The following is a 21145-nucleotide window of genomic DNA, read 5'->3' on the forward strand; positions in this document are numbered from 1 at the left end:
GCTTCCACCCACAGTCTTCTGCTCCCACCCACAGTCCTCCACCTGGGTGGGGTCTACTTGCTCCTGTCCTGGTGGCTTTCCACAGGCTGCCTGTACATGCTGGTCCCATTTCCTTTTGCCCTTCCAGTGCTCCAGCTCTTCTATTTATATTTATTTATTTTTATTTTATTTTATTTATTTATATTTCAATTTATATACCGCCCATCCCCAGGGGCTCTGGGCGATGAACAGTTAAAATCGATAAAAACAAGAACTAAAATCAATATTTTATTCTAGCAATTGTCCTCACCAAGAGTGATTATTACTTTGGGCCTCAGTTTATTTCCCACTAGCTTCCAGCAGCTGTTTTCTTGTCCCGTCCCTGTTAGTAACTAAAACTGCTTCACTGCATCCCAGCCGGGGTTTCGGAAGGTGGTGCCCTCCCCCAGCAACAGGCATTTAGAGGTACACTGCCTCTGAATACGGAGGTTCTATTTTGCTATCATGACTAGTAGCTATTGACAGTTTTGTCCTTTGTGAATTTGTCTCTGTTCCTTGGTTTGCTCTGGCATGTCTGCAGAAACAGAGACACTTTGTTAAACATTACAGAGTGCACACTCGGCTCCAACTTTCATGGGTTCTCTGTGAAGAACCCGGAGAATTAGAGTTTGACGAGTATGCAGGAAATCTTGGATGCCCTTCTCTTCCTCTGTTGTTCTTGCCCACCTGTGCACACTCACAATTCCCAGGAAAGAAGGAATTATGCTTATGATCTGGACAGTGCCTCGCCCCATCCTGTTTCACAGTTTCAGAGAAGGGTTCGCTCAGGTGGGAAATTCTGGTTCATTTTATCAGCCTCCAACAGTAAAACGACTTGCGTCCATCCAACGTGTTGTGATGCTCATGCTACAGCCTTTGAAAGTACCTGCCAAGTCTGATGTGGTTTCTTGATCAGAATGTTTCTGCCTGCTTTAGCTTAGCTTAGCAGTTTGAGTCCCCAAAAGTTACTGGCCTCCCTTAGTGCGCATACCAGCGCTAGTGATTTGTGGTAACAGAAGAGGGGAGAGAAGGTAAACAGTACTCATGCCAGTTCCTGGATTAATTTTAGAAAGTCTTTTAGTTCAACTGGAACATGGGGCAAAAGGCCTAGAGCATTTGTTTTGCTTCATTTATCTTCCACCTTCCTTACTGAGCATCAAGGCAGATTTACAGAAATAAAACACTGTAATAAAGACCAGTAACTACATACAATAAACAATCCCATAAAACAGGTTTACACAATAAGAGAGAAAGGAAATAAAAACAGTCTTATACATCCCATGCACATTGCAGTATGGAGTAGGCGTGAGACTGCCTAAAAATTTCACAGTCAATAAAAATTACAATCCTGCTCCCTGTATTAAAAAGTGACCTGCACAATTCATTTTTGTCTCATCCCTATTCCCTTTGTAAAAATGTCTTCTTGAAAGTAAAAATATGAGGGGGGAAATCCGCTCATCTGTATGCCCAGTAATCTTTTGGCACAACTAACAGCCATGTTCAGCCTATGGGGTATCTTGCCCTCCATTTGAGCAAACTGTGCAGGCAAGGCCTCTTCTTTAAGAGAACTGGCATTTGAACCTTATTCCAAAAGGTTTGTTAAAGCAGAACTATTTGCATTTGATGTATCTTGTTGCTTGCTGTCCTAGGGTTGCCAGCTCCAGCTTGGGAAATTCTTGGAGATTTAGGGGTGGAGGGATAGCAGGAAGGAATAATGCCAAAGAGTCCACCCTCCAAAGCAGCCATTTTCTCCAGGGCAACTGATCTCGATGGCCTGGAGATCAGTTGCAATTCCAGGAGATCTCCAGCCACCACCTGGAGGCTAGCAACCCTCTCTCCCCCCGCCCTTTTTTGTATGTTTCCCAAACTTCCAGGGTCTGCAGCCTTGGATTTGCTATTTTCTCCCCTTCATCTGTACAATTGTACCCACACTGGTAAATAAAATTCAGTGTTCTGAAAACTAGGGTATGCTTGTACATGTGTAAGCTTGGAAACAGCATTGTGATATAGTTTGGTTTATGTTTCCCCCCCCAGAAATTAGATGTACAAATTAGCAAGGTGGATGACTGCCGGTAGCTTAGAGTCTGAAAGATAAAGCCATATGTTTTGAGCAAGATGGAAGTGCTTGATTCTATTGGTCTACCAGGTCTGGACTGAAGGCCCCGGCCTAGCAACAGGCACAAAAGTTTTGAGGGCCTAGAAGTTACACAGAGATGCTCCTATGCAACTAGTCTGCAACTTGACTTTGATGTATATGTCACTGCAGGTCAAACTGCATGTGTGGGGGAGAGAGTGTGACACCTGGGCAATGCGGGTTAGTGATGTCCATGAGTTGCTTGAGACCACCTCCCCCCCTGCCCCGCCTGTGCTTACAGTCTTCTCTTTGATACAGCGGAGTTAGTTGTGTTAGTCTGTAGTTGCAAAATAGTAAAGAGTCCAGTAGCACCTTTAAGACTAACCAACTTTATTGTAGCAGAAGCTTTCGAGAACTACAGCTCTCTTCGTCAGATGCATGGACTCTTTACTAATCTTCTCTTTGGTAATGCTCGTACCGGGCCGTCTGTCTTATTTGGCTTGCAGGAACTCAAAATGAGTCATATGGAAGGGAACTGTCGAGGCTGTGGTTTCATAAGCAGGCGGCCAGAATTTCTCTAATTCTTTCATATCTTGGCTTGTGCTGCTGTTTTTTGCTTCCGACACCAACCAGTGGGGAAGCGCCTTTATCTTGATCTAAGAATAGCAGGTTTCTGTTGCTTAAGCCATGCCAGGACGACAAGGGGCTCTAGAGCAGGATTGGTCAATGCCTTGGGCAACCATTTCCCCCATCTTCTGGCAACTGAGACATCCTTTTTGTTTTTCTCAATTACTTCTGAATGCTGAACACTTCCTGGTTTTTGGAATGTTTCGCTCTTACACCCAAAGGGATTTAGAACATGAAAGAGTTATTTGCCCTCAGAGGAGCACGGTCTTGGGCTTCTGTGTGGGTTACTATTCTGGGCATGGAAGAAGGGGGCAAGCCTAAAACCAGTGACTCAGGAAGAGACATAACGGGCAGCCTGTGACCTCTGTGGATTCCGTGCACTGGGAGCCATCTGATCATGCCCAATGCAGAGAAACCACAAAATTGTCAGCCCTCAGTAGGGACTGACCAGACTCAAAGCTAGAGCAATGACTCTAGATCAGTAGCCATGTTAGCCTGTAGCAGCAAGATAACGTTGGAGTCCACTGGCACCATAAGAACTAACAAAATTTCTTCCAGCAGAAGCTTTCGTGGCTCAGATGCATGAAAAGCAGATGTCTGAGTCACAAAAGCTTCCTCTGCAATAAATTTTGAAAGGTACCATTGTTTTATTTTGATCCATACAGAGATACAATGGGCAGATTTGGTATGGATGGGCTCACCAAAGATTTTAATGGTCTCGTGATGCGCAATTTTGGAATTACCATTCTAAACTTTAAACGCCCCCAGTGCTTTGGGTTTTCTTGGGGAAGTTGCTCCTGACCCCTTGATTGTTTTTTTGGCTCCCCGTCTGTATTTTGCAAAGCTCCTTGTAATCTGATGTGGTATGGAAATTTAAAAAAATACTTTTGAGCGCCAGAAATTTCTGGTATGTCACAAAGTAGACAGCAATCTGACCACATTTTTTTTTAAAGAAGTGCAAACAGTGGTTGAGCGGACAAGTGTTTCCCATCTCCCCCTGTCCCTTCCTGCAGCCTCACCCAAGGGCTGCTTTTTCTGGCAACGTGTCTCTTGCACAATCTGGACAGCAGGTGTCACCCAATCCGTGGAGCTGCAGCCCTGGCGGAGGAGGGAAGAGTCAGTGCCGCCTCTTAATTTATTTCCAGAGGCTCCTCTGCTTTCCAGAGCGCCTTCTCTGCTCTTGGCACCCGATCAAAGCCACATCAGGAAAGCAGAAACCACTGCTTAAGAGTCATGAATGTTAAGCCCTTTTTGAGCGGGATGCTTTTTGTGAGGAGTGCTGCAGTGGGCCCGCTGAAATTGGTTCAGGGATGGGAAATCGCAGCACAGCAAAGAGAATCTGGAATTGGCAGGATCGGTTCTCCCAGCCGCTCAGAACAGCCTGCCCTGAAAGCTGCTATGGGTGTCAAGAGAGCACCTGAACTGACGAAGCAAAGCAGCCTCCTTTGCTGGTGTGGCCAGTCTCCCATCCGTCAGAGCCAGGTGGTGATGCACCAGGCCAATCCCTTCTTGCATCCTCGAGATTACCAGTGAGACCCGCTCCAGACGCAAACCAGGAGATCCTGACAGTGGGACTCAGCACCTTTAACCTCTGCATCACCATCAGGTGACATGCCAAAACGAGAGCTGGCGCCCTGCTATCTTGCTGTCCTACAGTGCCACCACCATAGATTGCCAGGTGATACACAGTATTACAGCTATCAGTTGGTTGACTCTAGGGATGCAGCGGCAACCTTTGCTATGAATGAGTTTGCCTGGTGAACTTAACATAATTGAAGGTGGCAAACTTGGGGATCCAATCTTGGGATTTGTTCGTGACTGTGGCAGACCACTTGATCTTGTGGACTTGCAGCTGAAAACAATGGATCTTCTCCCTCCATTGCAGAGGTGCAAATAGAACAAGGAACAGATCACAGGAGCCAAGGGAGTGGGTCAAACATTGTGCCTGAAAGTAGAATGAGCTTAGAGAAGGCTAACTTGATGGTATAACCTAGTGGTTGGAGGGCAGGTGTCATCTCTCCTTCTTCCAACCAAGGAAGATGGGAATGTGGCTAGTGTGGCGAGTGGGATCTTTCTAGGGGTGTTTTGGCCTCCCAGTCTGTCTTTAAGCAGGTCAGCTCAGATGAAGGACCTAGCCTTATTCTACTTGCAGACACCATATTGAACCCATTCCCTTGTTCTTCCAAAATCCATTCCCAGTTTTATGGGTAACTATAGCAGCTCTTGCTCAGCTCCTCTGCAAAACAGCTGAGGTGCAAGCAATGAAACCATGCCCCTTCAGTTCCTAAAGAAGAACAACAAAAGGTAGAACCTATTTTAAAACTAATTCACGTTGGAAGAGCGATTTAAACTTGGTGGCAGAGAAAATATTTTTTTTTCTGTGCAGCAGTGGTATCCAGATGTAAGAAACAACATGCATGCCTGAAACACTTTGTGTGTGTGCTACTGAGCAGCTGCCACCACCCTGAACTCTTTAATCAATCTGATCACTCAATGAATCAGTGACATATTTACACCTGTGATTACTAGGTGATCCAGACTTCCACAAGCATTGGAGCATCCCCAGGGGACACAAGAGGCCAGGAGGGTTCCACTCAGAAAGATGTCAGCTCTAATCTGGCTCCTCACTGTGAGTGACAGTGAAATCCTAAGCAGACTTACTCCAGTCTAAGCCCATTGATTTCAGTGTGCTTAGACTGGAGTAAGTCTGCTTAAGATTTCACCGAGAGTCACCTAACCCCAGTCTGAGTTTCTCTTCAGTTCTCCTTGAGCTTGATTGAGTCACTTGGGACCACCAGCTCCAAACCGCCATGTTAAGCACTAACCAGGTGAGAATTGGCAGCTGCCCCTCTGTGGCTTTTTCTGTGGTGTTGAAATGCTCCTTCTGAGTCACTCACGGGTGGCAAAAGCCATGCTGAAAACGTGGCTGGCTGAAAGGTGATCCCATGAGGCTCTCTCTGTCTGAAAGAGATCAGAGAGTCTGTGGCATACCTCCTTCCAGCTGCTCCTTAAAGCAATGCCAGATGTTCTTTAGTTTGGGGCCCAGAAGCTTTCACACTTATTAACGTGGCATGTCTCTTTGTCTCTCATCTTTGTTCCAGACTGACCCACCCACCCCCCATCTGGAAGGAAAATGAAAAGCACTGCCAGGCCGTGGAGCGCCGTGTCAAAACAGGGGAGCCACGGGACAGAGCGAGGGAAGCCTCTGCCCGCTCCATCTGTCGGCATGAAGACCTCCAAGTCCTCCACCTCGCTTGCCTTTGATTCCCGGCTCAGCAAGGTGAGCAGTGCAAGAGTGACTGGGGAGTTTTCAGCCGGGAATGCAAAGGCCTACCCACTGGTACCAAAAGCAGTTTCTCTGGCTCCTGAGTTGACAAAGAAGGCAGGGAGCTGATTTCTTCCCCTCCCCTGGGTGCTTCTGCATGGGTGACATTGTTCCTGCTCTGAGACACTGGCTACTCACGGGGTGTGTGTGTCCATCCATGTCTCCGTCCCAAGTCAGAGGACCTTCCGTTAAGCACTGCATGGAAGGGAAGGTTGGAGAAGAAAAGACAAGAACACACCTGAACTGCCTCCCTCCTCTTTCACTGGGCCTTCTCAGTCAGTCAGTCAGTCAGTGTCTCTCTTCTTGCAAAGTGACTGAAAAATTTTGTAATAATTTTTGCTGCCCTGGTTCCAACCAACAGTATATCCCAACAGCGTTGAACAGCTCAGTAGCATCTGCATGTAACCTAAAAGTTCAGTGGGGTGGACCAAGGGATTTGGTTTAGATCCAGGCTTGAATCCCCACTCGGCGATGATGTGTCATTTAATGCTTGCCTTCCTCTACCCTACTCAAGCGCCGTGCCTGAATACCTAAACTGTGGTTATGTTTGTGCTGAAGTGAGTCTGCACCCCATGGCTTGCTTTGGCCACTGTTGATATCTGCACTGAGCAAACAATGATTTTGGCAGTGTCCCCTGTCTCTCCAGTCCCTCTGCTTGCAAAGAGACAAGCTGGCCTTGCTGGTGTCTCCCTAGACATGGCTTCCAGACAAGATTGTATCCCAGTGGGCTCCCCAGTCAGCCATTGAGTGGGATCACCCTTGCTTGACTTCAGCCACACTATGGCTCAATAGTAAAGAGTCCAGACCTTTAACTGACTTTATTGTAGCATAAGCTTTTGAGAACCACAGCTCTCTCTGTCAGATGCATATGACGAAGAGAGCTGTGGTTCTCAAAAGCTTATGCTACAATAAAGTTGGTTAGTCTTAAAGGTGCTACTGGACTCTTTACTATTTTGCAACTACAGACTAACACTGCTAACTCCTCTGGATCTACGGCTATGGCTCAAGGTGTTGCTAGACCATTCCCTGACTTCTGAGATGTCCCCTAGGCATATGGTCCATGCACTTGTCTTCAGCAGACGTGAGGACTAGAAACTTGCTGAGTTCAGTCTGCCAAATCCTGCAACCAGAACCAAGTTCTGAGCTTTTGATCACAAGGAGTAGAAGCTTGTCTTAGTTAAAACTCCTTGCTGCTGGACAGTTTGTTCCAGAAACAAAAAGGTCAGGAAGTCACCCCCCTCTTCTGGCAGAAGGGCGGCCAGGACACAGGGCCCTTCACACACTGGGTTTCCACCACAGTAGCTTAGAGGGTTTGGCTACCAAAGGAGGTGGAGCTCTCAGGAGGGTCTGCAAAACCCACACTTCGTGAGTCACTCCAGAGATAAAAGGAAGGAAGTAAATTGGTAATGAAGAGAAACAGCTTGAAGTTAATGACACAGGAACTCACATAACTGGGCATGTTTCTCATTTTCTCTCTGCATTTCTTCTCTCTGGGTAAAGCAGGGCCTGCTGGTTTTTACAAGATTTCTCAATTACCTGCTTCAGGAGGAAGGCAGTGTGCAATGTAGGCTTGGATTGCAGCTCTCCAGCAGTCCCAGGCAGGGCAAATGAGGTCGAGCTGTCACTTAGGAGATTTCAGTTTTGACTGGTGTAAAACCCAACCCTCCTTTTTAGAGTGCTGTGCGAGCATTTCTGGGAAAAGGAGGGCTTTCTTCCCAAAAATTCTGGGCAGTGTGTGTCTGTTGTTGCTGAGAGCCACTGTAGGCCACAAGACAAAGATTCTGCCCCCCACCTTCTCCCCCCCCCCCCACACACAGAGCATTTGGGCCCCCCTTGCATTCCAAAGGACACATACAAGATGCTTGATTCGAACAGGCATGTTGCTGCTGCGCCCTGCCCAGGGTCCTGGGGCAATCGGAGGCTTGGACTTTTGTACCTCACTGTTGCCCTCTGTTGGTGAACACAAGAAGTTGCCTCATATTCTGACCATGGGTCCATCAAGGATGGTACACTACTGTCTACTCAGACCGGCAGTGGCTCTCCAAGGTCCTAGCAGAGTTCTTTCACATCACCTGCTACCTGATCCTTTTAACGAAATACCACGCATTGAATCTGGGACCTTCCACATGCCAACCGGATGCTTCACCCCTAAGCCAGGGGCCTTCTCCAACTGGTGACTCCAGCTCTCTCAACAAATTAGGCAATGGAGCCGTTGTGCATCTTTTGGCTTATTTGGGGTCTGTTAGCCTTGGGGAGGGGGAAGAATTTAGGTCAAGCAATGTACCTCCCAGTCTGACCCTTGCAAATCCTGTTCCATCCATTCTCTTCCTTTGCACGACGTTCTGAAATGTTTCTAGGTAGGACCAGAGCTTTTTTTCAGCTGGAACGTAGTGGAATGGAGTTCTGGCACCTCTTGAAAATGGTCACATGGCCGGTGGCCCCCGCCTCCTGATCTCCAGACAGAGGGGAGTTTAGATTGCCCTCCGCGCTGCTGAGCGGCGCAGAGGGCAATCTAAACTCCCCTCTGTCTGGAGATCAGGGGGCGGGGCCACCGGCCGTGTGACCATTTTCGCCGAGGGCAACTTATACTCCCCCCTTGTTCCAGCTGACCCAAAGTGACGTCATTGTGCGGTCCTGAGTTCCACCACTGAGTTCCACCACCTCTTTCCCCCAAAAAGCCCTGGGAAGGACCCTCACATTTTAAAAATTATTTTTAGTGTTTTAATGTTTGCTGCCTTGGGGACCCTATTTTGGGTAGAAAGGCAGCATGCAAATGGTTTTAAACATATAATGTTTTACATTCGCAGCCTCCAGAGCTGGAATATGTGAGGAACGTGCATATTACCAACCACAAAAGTGGCGTTCTTTCTTAGTGAGGGCCATCATGATAATTATTCCAATCGCTATCAAAAGGAGCCCACCCGGCGGCAAATTATCAGAATTTGCCAACTGGGGGAACTTGCTATTTTTTAAAAAGTGAAAGCTCTCGTGATGTTTACTCCCAATACCTTCTTTCACGGTCCTGGGATTTCACTAACCTTCCCATCTATAATTACTAGAATCTGGCTTTAGCAGGACATCAGCTCTTTTCTGTCTGATAAATAAACTGGATGCCCATAGCATACTGGCTTTTGATTAAAGGAATGCAAACAGCCCAACCTGTGTCCAAAGTATGTGTTTTGGGGGGATCTCTTTCGGCATAGCCCATTGAGATGGTCCTCCCCACACAGATGAACGGAGCCTATCAGTTCCAGAATGCTCTAGGAGATTTTGGGAGTCTCAACAACAAACCTAGAACGGCCAGGTGCTGGCAAGCGATAGAAAGGATTGTTCCACAGTGTTCTCTCCTCTCCCCTCACTCTGAAGAAAGTACACCTGGGAGCTTGCAGATTTGAAACGGATTGGGAAGCCTGTGTTGAAAGACTGGAAGCAAATCTGACACAGCGTGCGGTGGCCCATGAGGTGGCCGTGAGAGTGGCAAAGAAGGCTCTCCACCCCCCCACCCCCCCGGGCATTACAGCAGAGCAATTTAAGGCTGTACAAGGCCAATTTCTCAGATCCATTCCAGCTTGGATGCTGACAGCGTTCTCGAACTTGCAAAGGTACCACCTGTAAGCTAGTCAGATACTCCCCCCCCCCACAAACACACCGGAAAAAGATAAGAGCTCCTTTGGCATCGATAATAAAAGACTTGTTGGGCATGAGGCTAACACCAGGCAAACTGAAAGAGGGGGGTGGCATGGTCTCTCTTGGAAAAATTCTTGTTGGACAATGAAGTCCTGGCAAATTTATAGCTGTTTCTCCTACTTGCCTTTTCCTAGTAAGGTGACAGAGTGGCTCACTCCAGAGCAACTCCAGGCTTCTCTGGATATCATCCCTGGACCCTGTTAAATCAGATTTAAGGTCTGGTGATGGAGGGGTTATGATGGTGTTAGACGCGTGGATTGTTTCCTGCTGCAAATGGGCAAGGGTGATACTTCCCTCTGATCCTTTTAGATCTGTCGGCCACTTTTGATACAGTCGGCCATAATATTCTGATGACCCAGTCAAAGCAGGGAAGTTGTCCTCCATTGGTATTGGTCCAGGGCAAAGAGCCAGGACCGCGGGCACGAAGGCCGTGTTCTCTCGCTTGTGCTTTTTATTATTTCCAGTAGACTGATGGATTAGATCACCCCAAGCTTTGCAGTGGGTTCTCATCAATATGGCCTATTTCTCAGTCTAGGTCTTAGGATGTTGCCATCCTAAACCAGAGTCTGGATGCCGTGGTTAAATGGATGAGGGTAAGCAGATTGAATTCAGACAAGATGGAGAGGATGTGGATCAGCGAATGGAGATATTCTTTTTGGGGGGGGTCACTGATTCGGGATGGGGTTTAGTTCTTGAGGATTTCCCCCCGCCCCCCCCCAACACACACCCTAGGGAATGATCTGGCCAGGGAGGCACACCCCATTCTAGGTCACAAACTCTGCTGAGCGTCTTTGTTTCAAGGGAGCTCTTCTCAGCTGACTCCAAAAAGATATTTGGTGCTATTTTTGCATGGGTTTGCTTCTGGCGGCAGGAATACTGGACATTGTTACTGGTTGATCTGTTTAGCTGTAGCTATTTTGAGTTTATTTTTTTAATGTATTTTTTTAGAGGCCCGCCTTTCTCCCAGGCAGCTGAAACCCAAATAGTATTTTCAAATGAATAACTAGATCAATCTGTTCTTGTGATTTCGGGCTGCACTGCAGGCCATTCTCTTCCCCCACCCAATGACACCCCTGCAACCATCCTGTCAGCTTCTGCTTGCAAGTATCTGATCTAACTCATTCATTGTTATTTTTTGATTTATTGACTTCATTTTTACCCCGCTCTTCTCCCCAATTTGAACCCAAAGTGGCGTATATCCTTCTTCTTTCTTTACCTTCTCTGCTAGGAAAACAAATAGGGGCATCATTTATGCAAATAGCAACAATAACATTTGATTTATATAACAACTTTATGGCACGCTCAGAGCGGTTTACAAAGTCACCCTGTGAGGTGGGTGGGGCTGAGAGATCTCTGAGAGAGCTGTGACTGACCCAAGGTCACCCAGCTGGCTTCAAGCAGAGGAATGGGGAATCAAACCTGGCTCTCCAGATTAGAGTCCTTCCGCTCTTAACCACTACACCAAACTGGGACTCTAGAGGCTCCTTGAAAAGACTGAGCAGGTGCAACACTGTGGAGGCCCTGCTCCTTGCTGGAGGAGGATGTCCGGGGCAGAATTTCATCCCTGAGTCTGAGAGCCAAGAGGGAAACATACCAGATCACAAAGGGTTGCAGCTCGCTGGCTTGCTAACTTGCTGATGAGCTTCTCTTTCTCTTGTAGCTGAAGCGGGCCAGCAGCGAAGACATGCTGACGAAGCCAGGGGTCATGGCAGCCTCAGGAGGCTCTCGGTTGAAAAAGACGATTACAACAGGGGCCATCTCAGAACTTGCTGGCAACCGGTTGAGGCCCATTACAGGTAGGGGGAGTGCCAAGAGGCAAGTTGCTTCCACCAGAAAAACTAAGACACAGTCATGGTTCTTTTTACACCCTGGAAACGTCATGGTTGGGGAGTGGGTGGGCATCTGGACCAAATATTTACACTAAGCCATCATATGGACTTCACATTCTCTTTGGGAGTGATGGCATTCTTTTCGAGAGTACTCTGTGTGCCGCTGGACTGATCGGCATGGGTCACTCGGTCTCTTCTCAAGGGGGTGCATGGAGGACTTGTACTGCCACGATCTCAGAAATTGGCATTTGTCATGACGGTTGCAGTCTGAAACGTGCTTTCTGTTTTTCTGAATTAAAATTGGAGGTTCACTTTATCTGAGGATGAAAAAAAATTCATCCTCAGAGGACGCTATCCTCTGTGCTTCTGCATGAGTTAACTGTTCTGGCAGTGCTGTCCAATTGGAAGGAGGAACCTCCAGAGCAGAGAGGCAAGGGGCACCCTCCTCTGAGTCCAGATAATTTAGTTACATGTCTACAGAGGGAGTGACTGAACGAGGATCCGTTTGTATCAGAGATAGGGCAGAATTTGTGTGCAAAATGAGTGAGAGCTAGAGACGTTATAATAATATCACAATTTAGCAATATTACTAGTACTGATTATTTTTAAAAGCCTGACGGCTGGGAAGAGAAGGGATAGCAGCCATGGAGAACTGAGGCAGGGAAGTTGTGAAGAAAGTTTCCACGTGGCTGCTCCTTTACCACTGCAAACACCTTTGCATTCATTCGTCTGATGCAATGTTTAAAACCCATAAAATCATCTATCCAAGTTGGCCACTAGATGGTGCCAACAGTCCTTCACTTCATGTATCTGATGCTGTGGTCCAAGGAAGCGTAAGACTAGCACAGGCATTTGTTGGTATTTTTTGGCCGCAGACTAACACGGCTGCTGCTCCACTAGAATTTGGAACCTCAATATAAGTATACAAGATTTTGCACTGCAGGCGATGTGCAGCTGAACTTGTGAACAGATTCCCTTTATAAACTGCTGCGTCCATATTCATGTGTCAAATGTCCAATGAACCTGACATGCTCCATGGGCCAGGCTTGTGTCCTCAGACTGGCTGTGGCTGTCTGAGACCTTGGGCAGGGAAGGGTCTTTCTCAGCACCAGCTACCAGAGCTCCTTGAGTCGGTGGTCCAGGGGCTGACCTTGTTTGAAGTGTTGTCTGGGGCAACTCATTCACACATGCCGCTTTTTGATCTGTTCCGTCACCCTCTGCTGTTGAATGTGACTAGGTGGGCCAGCTCTCAAGTTTTTGGTGGCCAGGAAGAGGGCAAAAAGATAACTATTGAGGGCCAAAAGGACAAATAAGGAAACGTGCCAAATTAATGGAGACATCACAGCTTGCTGCTGACCTCATTCATTGGAGGAACCCCACGCTCTGTTACGTTTCTCTGTCTCAGACTGGTGTCTGCCTCTAGCTGCATTTTCCTCCATCTGATTTGGCTTCTCTGGGAGGCCAAGAGAATAAGGATAGGGAAATCTTTGGTTTTACCCTGACCTGGGTGGCCCAGGCTAGCCCAGCCTCAGAAGCGAAGCAGGGTCAGCCCTGGTTAGAACTTGGATGGGAGTCCACTAAGGAAGTTCAGGGTCAGTACACAGAGGTAGTAGATCCAGAGGAGTTAGCCATATTAGTCTGTAGTTGCAAAATAGTAGAGAGTCCAGTAGCACTTTTAAGACTAACCAACTTTATTGTAGCATAAGCTTTTGAGAACCACAGCTCTCTTCGTCAGATGCATACACAGAGGTAGGCAATGACAACCAACTCTGGTTGTCTCACAGCTGCGACTTGATGGCACTTTACACACACACACATCTATGGCTCCCCCCACCCACTGGTCAGGACTCCTGTGGTTCACGGTACTCAAAGAGGGGATGGCAAAGTAGGGGGTTACTGTCAGTTCTGTGGAATGACCAGTGAGCCCCCAGCTGTGATCCTCCATTGAAGAATGGTACTTGTTATCTATGTACAAGCCCTGGCACCAGAATCTGCGGCCCCTACTCAAGGTCCCTCGGGATTATAGACGGGAGGGTTATGCCTGGGGAGGGGTTTGACCTCACAGTGCTTCTGCCTGCCTGCGTTTCTCTTCCAACGAGAACATAAAATTTTTTTAAAAGATCTCACTAGTTGCACCAGGAAAGTCTCTCTGCTTTTTGTTGCCGTTTTGTTCTTGACCGCTTTAATTAGCAATCTAAATTTCCCACGAGCCGTTAACAGGCCCTGGTTTAGTCCTGAAGCAACAGACTGTGATCCTCCTGAAAGACAGGACTTTCCTGACTCCGGGGTCCCCCCTCCCCCCACACCTCCAGGCCCTGCAGATGTCAGGGTTTGACAGAGTCTGTTTCTTAGGGTCCTCACGTGAGAGGAGAGCCCTGGGCCTTTGACGGGTCACCATACCTTTTGGCTCCATCAGATTGCCCCCCTCGCTCTTTTGTTGTGAAACACACAGCAGGGCAGGGCAATGAGGTTAGCCTGTTGGAAATCGAAGGAGGGCTTCTCTGCGGGATTTTCTGGAAATGCGGGAACCTCTTCACCTTGCCAGGTGAGTGGTTCATGAAGCTCTGGAGGCAGAATGTCTAGAAAGAAAGGTGCTGAGGCTCCAGTATGCCTGGATGTGTGTATTGCTCCCAGTCTGCTTCCAGGACCAATTCAAGGTGCTGGTATAGTCACCTTTCAAGTCCATACAGCTTGGGACTAGCATTCCTGAAGTTCTGCCTACTCCCATATGAGCCTACTTGAGCATTACACTCATGTTTGGGCAGGGAGATAGTGGTAGCCCAAGGAAGGGCCTTCTCTGTCTTGGCACCAAAACTGCAGAATTCCCTTCTCAGAGAGATTCCGCTGTCCCCCTTTGTAATTGTCACCCTCCAGTGGGTGAAAACATCTTGCTTAATTTGGTGTTTCCTTATTGACCCTGCTTCCGGTTTCAAATTCTGTTATATGTTTGATTTTTTCCAAGTTGATTTTAATGCCTTTTTAACTGTTTGCCAGCTTGAGGGCTCTAATTGGGCAGAAAGGCAACATAAAAATGTTTTAAATACTAATTGTTGACTCTCAAATCCAGTCACTGGGCTGTGGTCTAGTTGGTTGGTCTGTCTGCCAAAATTTTAGCCTCCAAAGAGTTTGGAGTGACATCCACGATTCAGCCCTCTTTCATTTATCCCCACAACAACCCTAAGAGGTAGGTTGAATTGAAACAGAGTGATTGACCCAAGAATTCCCTGTGAGCTTCAGAGCCAAATAGGGATTTGGGTCTCCGTATAAAATGTCTCTGTAGGCTATCTAATCTTTTAAGTAGTCTGGCTTCCTTTACCCCCAGGTGAACTGTTGTTTTATAGGAGAGCTTTTTTCTCTGGCTGGGAGATCAGAACACGGCCATGAGAACAGGATCCTAGCTCGACTGGTGCATTGTGGTCTCAGTCCCCCCTTCCCAGCGGACAGCTAAAAGGTCTTGCCGTCTCTGAAGCATTACACAAGTTGTTTTGGAGCCTCTGTTAAATTTGGACCATCATGCATTTTAAGCTATTCTGTTCTCGACTTCTGCCCTCTCCTTAGACATTCTCTCGTTGCCCTCTTTGCCCCCAAGCCCTTTGAATGCAACTTTCTGCTGACATCACAGCAGCTAAACCAATGAGGAGGCTTTGCCCGAAGTAGAAAGCAGATGAGCAAAAGTAGATTTTATGTAGTAAGAGGTTGATGATGTCACTGGATAAAATATAAGAGCTCTCTCTTCCCTCTGATGCACTCATGTTTTAAGGCTGGGATCCTCTAACCAATCAGAGTGATTCCAGTTGATGAAGTAGATGTTTGACTGACCCCAGGGAGCCTTTCCAACCCATTTGGCTGGCTCATTCGGGAGTCCCATAATGAATCCTCATGAGAGCGTGCGGCGTTTTCTGCTCCAAAGCTACTAGATGCATAAATGCAGCTAACATTGTTCGGTTTGGTTTCAATGTCTGTTTTTTAAATATTCTGTCTGCTGTTGGTTCAGTCTGGAGAACTCAGAAATCTCTTTGGCCCTCTGGTTGAAAACACGATCTGCATGCCAACCACAAGTGATTTATCTGCGCCAGTTCTAAGTATTCAGACTTCTGTGTGTGGGCAGCAAGCTGAAATGCCAAGCCCTTTGCAGTCCTTCTGCCTTGGCAGGCTTGAGATGTTGACAAATTGGCTTCCAGCTGACCAGCACGGGGCAAAAAGAGAACAGAATTGTAATGGTGCCAAAGGAAGCCTTTTAGGGCCCGCCCGAAGAGATCAGGAAAGCTCCCACTCTCCTGGCCTTCTGCAAACTATGCAAAACTAAATTATCCAGAAGGGCTTTTTACACAGCTAATACATCTGTGCTGTAAGGAAATGGTTCAGAGAGATGCATTGGTAATGTTATAGGGCCTGTAGACTATACTACTGCATACGTCTGTTGCTGTAAGTATGCCCCTACTGGATAGTTTCTCCGTGTCATTTAATATTTCATGTCAATATACTTATTTTTTGTTCAACCTGGTATTGGATTTCTTCTTCTTTTCAAATTTCTACTGTATTATTTATTGAATTTTTCAGCTGTTGATTGTCTTGACTTACACTGTGTAATCCGCCTTGCATCTCAGTAAGAAAGGCAGACTATAAATAACGTAAATATTTTTTTTAATTGCCCAAGATCCCAATACAGCCAACAGTTTCCCCCATAAATACCCCAACAAGATGAAAAACCAGCTTTCCTCCTTCTCCACATCAAAATGTTCATTCTGCAGACTTGGGATGGAAGATCTGGTCTGTTGCCATGCAACTCGGGAGTGGGTCAAGCACAGCACCCTTACAAGAAAATCCAAAAAAGTTACTAGTCTTCATTAATGTTCACTACTCCAACTGCCAACATACACTTTTATTATTAATTTGAGGTCTAAGGGAAAACGGGTGGGAATTTCATTTCATGAAGCTTCCCTGTCTGGTCACTTGGAAGCAGTTCTCACTTGCTGCAGGCGACCCAGTAAGCTACTAGGTCCAAGCCTGCAGGTTTTACTGGTTTAATTTTACACTCCCAGTAGCCTTTTCCTGTAAAATGACTCCAGAAGCACGCAGCACATCGAAGGATGATTGTTGTCTCGGTGCATAAACCTCCATCCAAGGTGTGTGAAGACCTTTCCTGGCTGTCCTGCAAGCTGTTACTCCAGAGTCCATAAATCATAGCCCCTGTCTCTTCAAAGCCACAGAAGTCCATAATGTGCAGGAGGGATTCCTTTTAATGCTCTTGTTGTTCTAACAGAGTCTGTACTTCTAAAAAACAAAGCTGCTCTGACTTTGCCCGCGTCTCAGCGAGCAGGATAAGCTCGTCCTCTTTCGAGCTGGCCGGATTCTCTCAAGAAAGCACTTCTGGCATGGGGCTAGCAGATGTCCAGTCAGTACTCCCCTTGTGCAAATGCTGGGCAGGATGTGGCCCCCCCAGGTGTCCTCTTGAACAGTAATATTTCTTAATGATGATGGTTATAGATATCCCTCCATAGGCCTTAACAGCTCTGTTTAAAGACCTGTCAGTATTTGGTTAGGAGACCTTCCCTACAAATGAAGGGAGTGGACAGATGGATGTCTGTGTGAGAAGGAAGAGTGGCTTGGAAAGATAGAGAGGAGCAGACAGCCTTTCTTTGTGTGCACCGATATACATGTACTGGTATACCTGTACGTGCTTTACGTGTATTAGTATACCTGTATGTAAAATAAATAGTACACAAATGCCGTAAGGGAAACGAAACTGAGGTGAGAGTTAGCACTGCACGTTCTCACTCAAAGAAGCAGGGGGTGTGTAGTAAGCACGCGTTGTGCCAGAGTGGGGATTTGAACCTGGGTCCAAGTCTCTAATTGCTGCATCATGCTGACTCTTGTTAATTGTTTAAGTTTTGTTAATTCCTTGGGGAAAGGAAGTGATTGATTTTTTCTGATTAGTTTAGAAAGGTGGCCTTTAGAGGACCGATTTTTTAAAAAATGAAGAAAAAAACTATGTTTGCAAAGCCTGCCAGTGGGAAGTGTCAGGTCTCTCGATGTATTTCTTCATCTTTCTCATGTTGGGTGCAAGACTTGTGCTAAAAATGGGTGTAGGCACTACGCTGTTTGTTACTATGCAAACGCACACAGATTTGAGTTAAACCCCAGTACGCATGATTTCTGCAATTCCTTCCTTTTCTTTTTTTAAAAATAGTCTTTAGCCCCTTTTCTTAGAAAGCCAGGAGGGCAAATCCATCTGGGATTTTGTAACTAGTTGCACTACAGCGGCCTTCCATTGTTCTGGACATTGAACAATGTTCTGGGACAAGCGACTTAAGCATTTTTGACAATGGCTGCAATCTTAAGAACATCTTCATGGGCGTAAGCCCCGTTGAATAAAACAGCCCTTAATTCAAAGTAGACATCCTCAGCTTTGTTCTCTGTGTTTTCTTAAAATCTGAAATGTGTCCTTTTGCTTCAAATGAGAAAGATTGTGGTTCACAGGCAAACCCCTGAAACAACCCCTGAGTAATGCCCCTTTCTTATTAGGACTAAGCAAAATATCACCGCACAGCATGTACAAGCTTTGGTGTTCCCCAGAACGCTTCCTCAGGCTGGACTTTCTACTACAAAAAGGAGGAAGCGGCCAGATGTTTTGGGGCATGGTGGAGCAGCAAAAAATGGTCCGCTTTTTTCCCCCAAGGGAGACCAGGAGGTGTTGCGGCTTTGATGTGCAACTGTCTTAGTCTATTTGCCACAGTCGAAAAGAGCAAGAGTCCAGAAGCACCTGTAAGACTAACAAAATGTGGGCTCACATTCTAGCTGTATCTGAAGAAGTGAGGTGTGGCTCAGGAAAGCTCCGACCCTACCACAGATTTTGTTAGTCTTCTAGGTGCTACTGGACTCTTGCTCTTTTCTGCTGCTACTAACTACCCATCTTGATCTACTCACCACAGTTTAAGGCGGCTCCACTGTAAGGTTTTGCCCCCCCCCCCTCCGCCCGAGGGTCGCCAACGCTTTGCGCTCGCGGCGGCGGCGGCGGAGCCCTTTGGGTGGGTCGGGCTGCAAAGGCCTCCTCGGCCGCGGCCCTCCCGCCGGACCTGGCCTGCAGTTCGCGCGGCCGCCGCCGAGGGGCGCCCCTGGCCAGCGAGCCCGGCCCCCGCGCCGGCTCTCCCAGCGGCGGAGCGCGGCGCCCGGCCGGGCCAGCCTCGTGGGCATGACGGAGGAGGGCCGAGCGGCGGCAGCGGAGCCGCGTCCGGGGCAGGAGAGGATGCGGCGGCGGCGGCGGCCTTAGAGGCGAGCAGCGAGGATGGGCAACCAGCCCGGGCGCCCCGAGGAGCCGGAGCCAGGTCTGTGGCGGGCGCGGCGGGCTGGGCTGCCGGGCGGCTGCGTCCCTCTCTGCCCCGCCTCGCAGGTGCCTCTTCCGCGCCCGCGAAGGGCGGCCTGCCGGCGGCTCCCCCCACCCGCCTTGCGTGCGCCCGGTGCGCAGCCGCCCCGCGGAGGCCCTTGGCGAGCCCGGCTGGGGTCTGGGGCAGGGCGAGGGCGGGCCCGGCGCGCAGACTCCCCGCCCCGGGGGCGCTCGGGGCGGCGCGGGCGAGGCTCGCGGGGCTCGGCCGGGGTCGCGGGCGAAACCCGGGCAGGTGGCGGAGCAGAGCCGCCTCTGCCCCGGCACGCCCATCTCCACGGAGCCGGAGCTGCCCGCCGCTCCCCCGGCAGCGCCGCGTGGTGGGCCCGGAGCGTCCGGCGGCGGCGGCTGCTGCGGCTGCTTCCCTGGCGGGGGCGGCGGCTGAAGAGCGCTGCCGGACGCCCTTTGTGAGGCCGCCTGCGCCCCCCACCATTGTCCTCCGGGAAGCGCCGTTGTGCATGCGAAGGAGCGTCGGGGAAGAGGGCAGGGCAGGGCCGGGGGGGGGGGTCTCCCTCTCAGCCCCCGAGGACCGGAGCTGCTGGCTTGACACCGGTCGGCTCATCTGGCGCGAATCGCGCGGAACCTCGGGGCGCAGATCTGCTTGCAGCCGCCCTTCGTTTGAACCCCGGGATTCTGGCGGATTGGGCCCCATGTTAGAGAGCGCATATTGAAGGCTAATGGAAGGGGCTGGGGCGGTTGGGCGCAAAACAGCATTGCTTAGGGAAATGAGGGTTACTGCACCTGGCAAGATGTCTGGAGTGGCCCTTTGATTAGAACTGCCCTATATGTTTTGGGGAGGACGGGGTAAGGCGTGTTGAAGACGTTTCAGGTTGGAGCAACTTGGATGCTCCTTAAGAGATCTTCTCTCTTGGAGAGGTTCCTTGTAACTCTTGAGCTGCCCCTCTCCTGAAGCAGCAAGCTTCGTCGGAACAAAGGCTCTATTCCCCCCATCACCACTGGCAGGATCAAGGTGTTTATTGCCCAAAGCCAGGTGCTCCCAACACCTGTGCTGCCACCAGCCAAGTCCAAGTCCTGGCCTGCTACAGTTCTGGAGGGCTGGACTCTTACCTGGCCAGCAGCAGTGCATGCCCAAGCAGGTGGTGGCAGTCACCTCCCAGGCCACTGATGGATGGGAGCCAGCCAAGCCCCTTTGGTGTATTAAGTCCCCTCTTTGTTTTGCTGTGCCAAGCAGTTGTTTGGGCATTCTGGCCCAAGAACTGAAGAACTTGGCTCCTAGAGTTTAGGTCTCTTGGGTAACGTGCCCATCGTTTGCTCCTTTTACCTGGCAGATTGCAAAGGGAGGGGCTGTTGGGGTGGGGATGGACCCTTGACCAACTTTGGGGGACCAGCAAGGTCTCCACTCAGCTGTCCTCTGCAGTTGGCTCTGTGCAGAGCCCCTTTGGATAAGTTTGTCATCTTAGATTCCATTTTGGTTGCTTTAGAAGGACATTGCTGAGAAGAGTTTGCTTTCCTTCCTTCCTTCTTTTATCCTAGCCTTATGCCCCCCTTTCTTCCTGGCCAAGTTAATCTTCCTTGCCACCAGAAAATCTTTCGCTGATGGCAGTGGTCCTGCTGAGAAACAGATGGTCTTGGGTTTCCTCTCTGGTTTTCCATCATGTTGTTGTGATCATCTTTTATAAATGATGGAAGCTCCGTTTTAAGATGCGCATCCCTTCCTCTCTCTTTTGGGTAAGACTTTTCCTGAACCCTTCCTCCACTCTCCTTCCCATTTCAGAGTATCATTTAATATTTACCTGTCATGTATCCTACGTGGTTCACATATTTTAGCTGCGTGATCCTTGCAACAACAATCCTGGAAGGTGGGACAGTGCTATTGTAGCCATTGTTGCCAGGCCAGGGTGGGTGGACTAAGGCTTGGCTTGGGATCATAATGCAAGTTCATGGCTCTGATTAGCGTTGTCCATCATAGTTTCAAATCGTTCTCTGGACCACCCACAGCTTACCATGTGCCTGGTGTGGGGGTATACCTTGCGCTTCGGTCCACTTCCACATTTTCTTTATGTTTGATTCGTTATCTTTGATAACAGACTAATCCCACCCACTTCTACCTTTGGATCAGGTTGATAATGAAAGGGGCTTGCTGGATCCAGCCAAAGAGCCGTCTGGTCCAGCGTTCATTTTCTAAACCTTAAGGCAGGCGCATAGTTTATCCCCCAGCACCTGTTGGGAGGTAGAGTTGCCTT

At 48.7% G+C, this 21145-nt stretch overlaps 1 protein-coding gene across 3 annotated transcripts in view; it reads left to right on the plus strand.

The window, feature by feature from the left end:
- SPECC1 (sperm antigen with calponin homology and coiled-coil domains 1) overlaps positions 1 to 21145 on the plus strand; it is a 108914-nt gene that overhangs the window by 8300 nt on the left and 79469 nt on the right. For 2 of the 3 annotated variants that reach the window (XM_055001352.1, XM_055001353.1), the window contains exon 1: positions 18816 to 18885. In XM_055001352.1, coding sequence (XP_054857327.1) covers positions 18846 to 18885 — 40 coding nt within the window. In that variant the 5' untranslated portion in view covers positions 18816 to 18845. Of the gene's footprint in view, positions 1 to 5820; positions 6000 to 11391; positions 11528 to 18815; positions 18886 to 21145 lie in introns of those variants that run through there. The other variant, XM_055001354.1, reaches the window with a different exon arrangement.

The sequence above is a fragment of the Eublepharis macularius genome, chromosome 17, assembly GCF_028583425.1.
Source record: "Eublepharis macularius isolate TG4126 chromosome 17, MPM_Emac_v1.0, whole genome shotgun sequence".
In the NCBI taxonomy this organism is placed as follows: domain Eukaryota; kingdom Metazoa; phylum Chordata; class Lepidosauria; order Squamata; family Eublepharidae; genus Eublepharis; species Eublepharis macularius.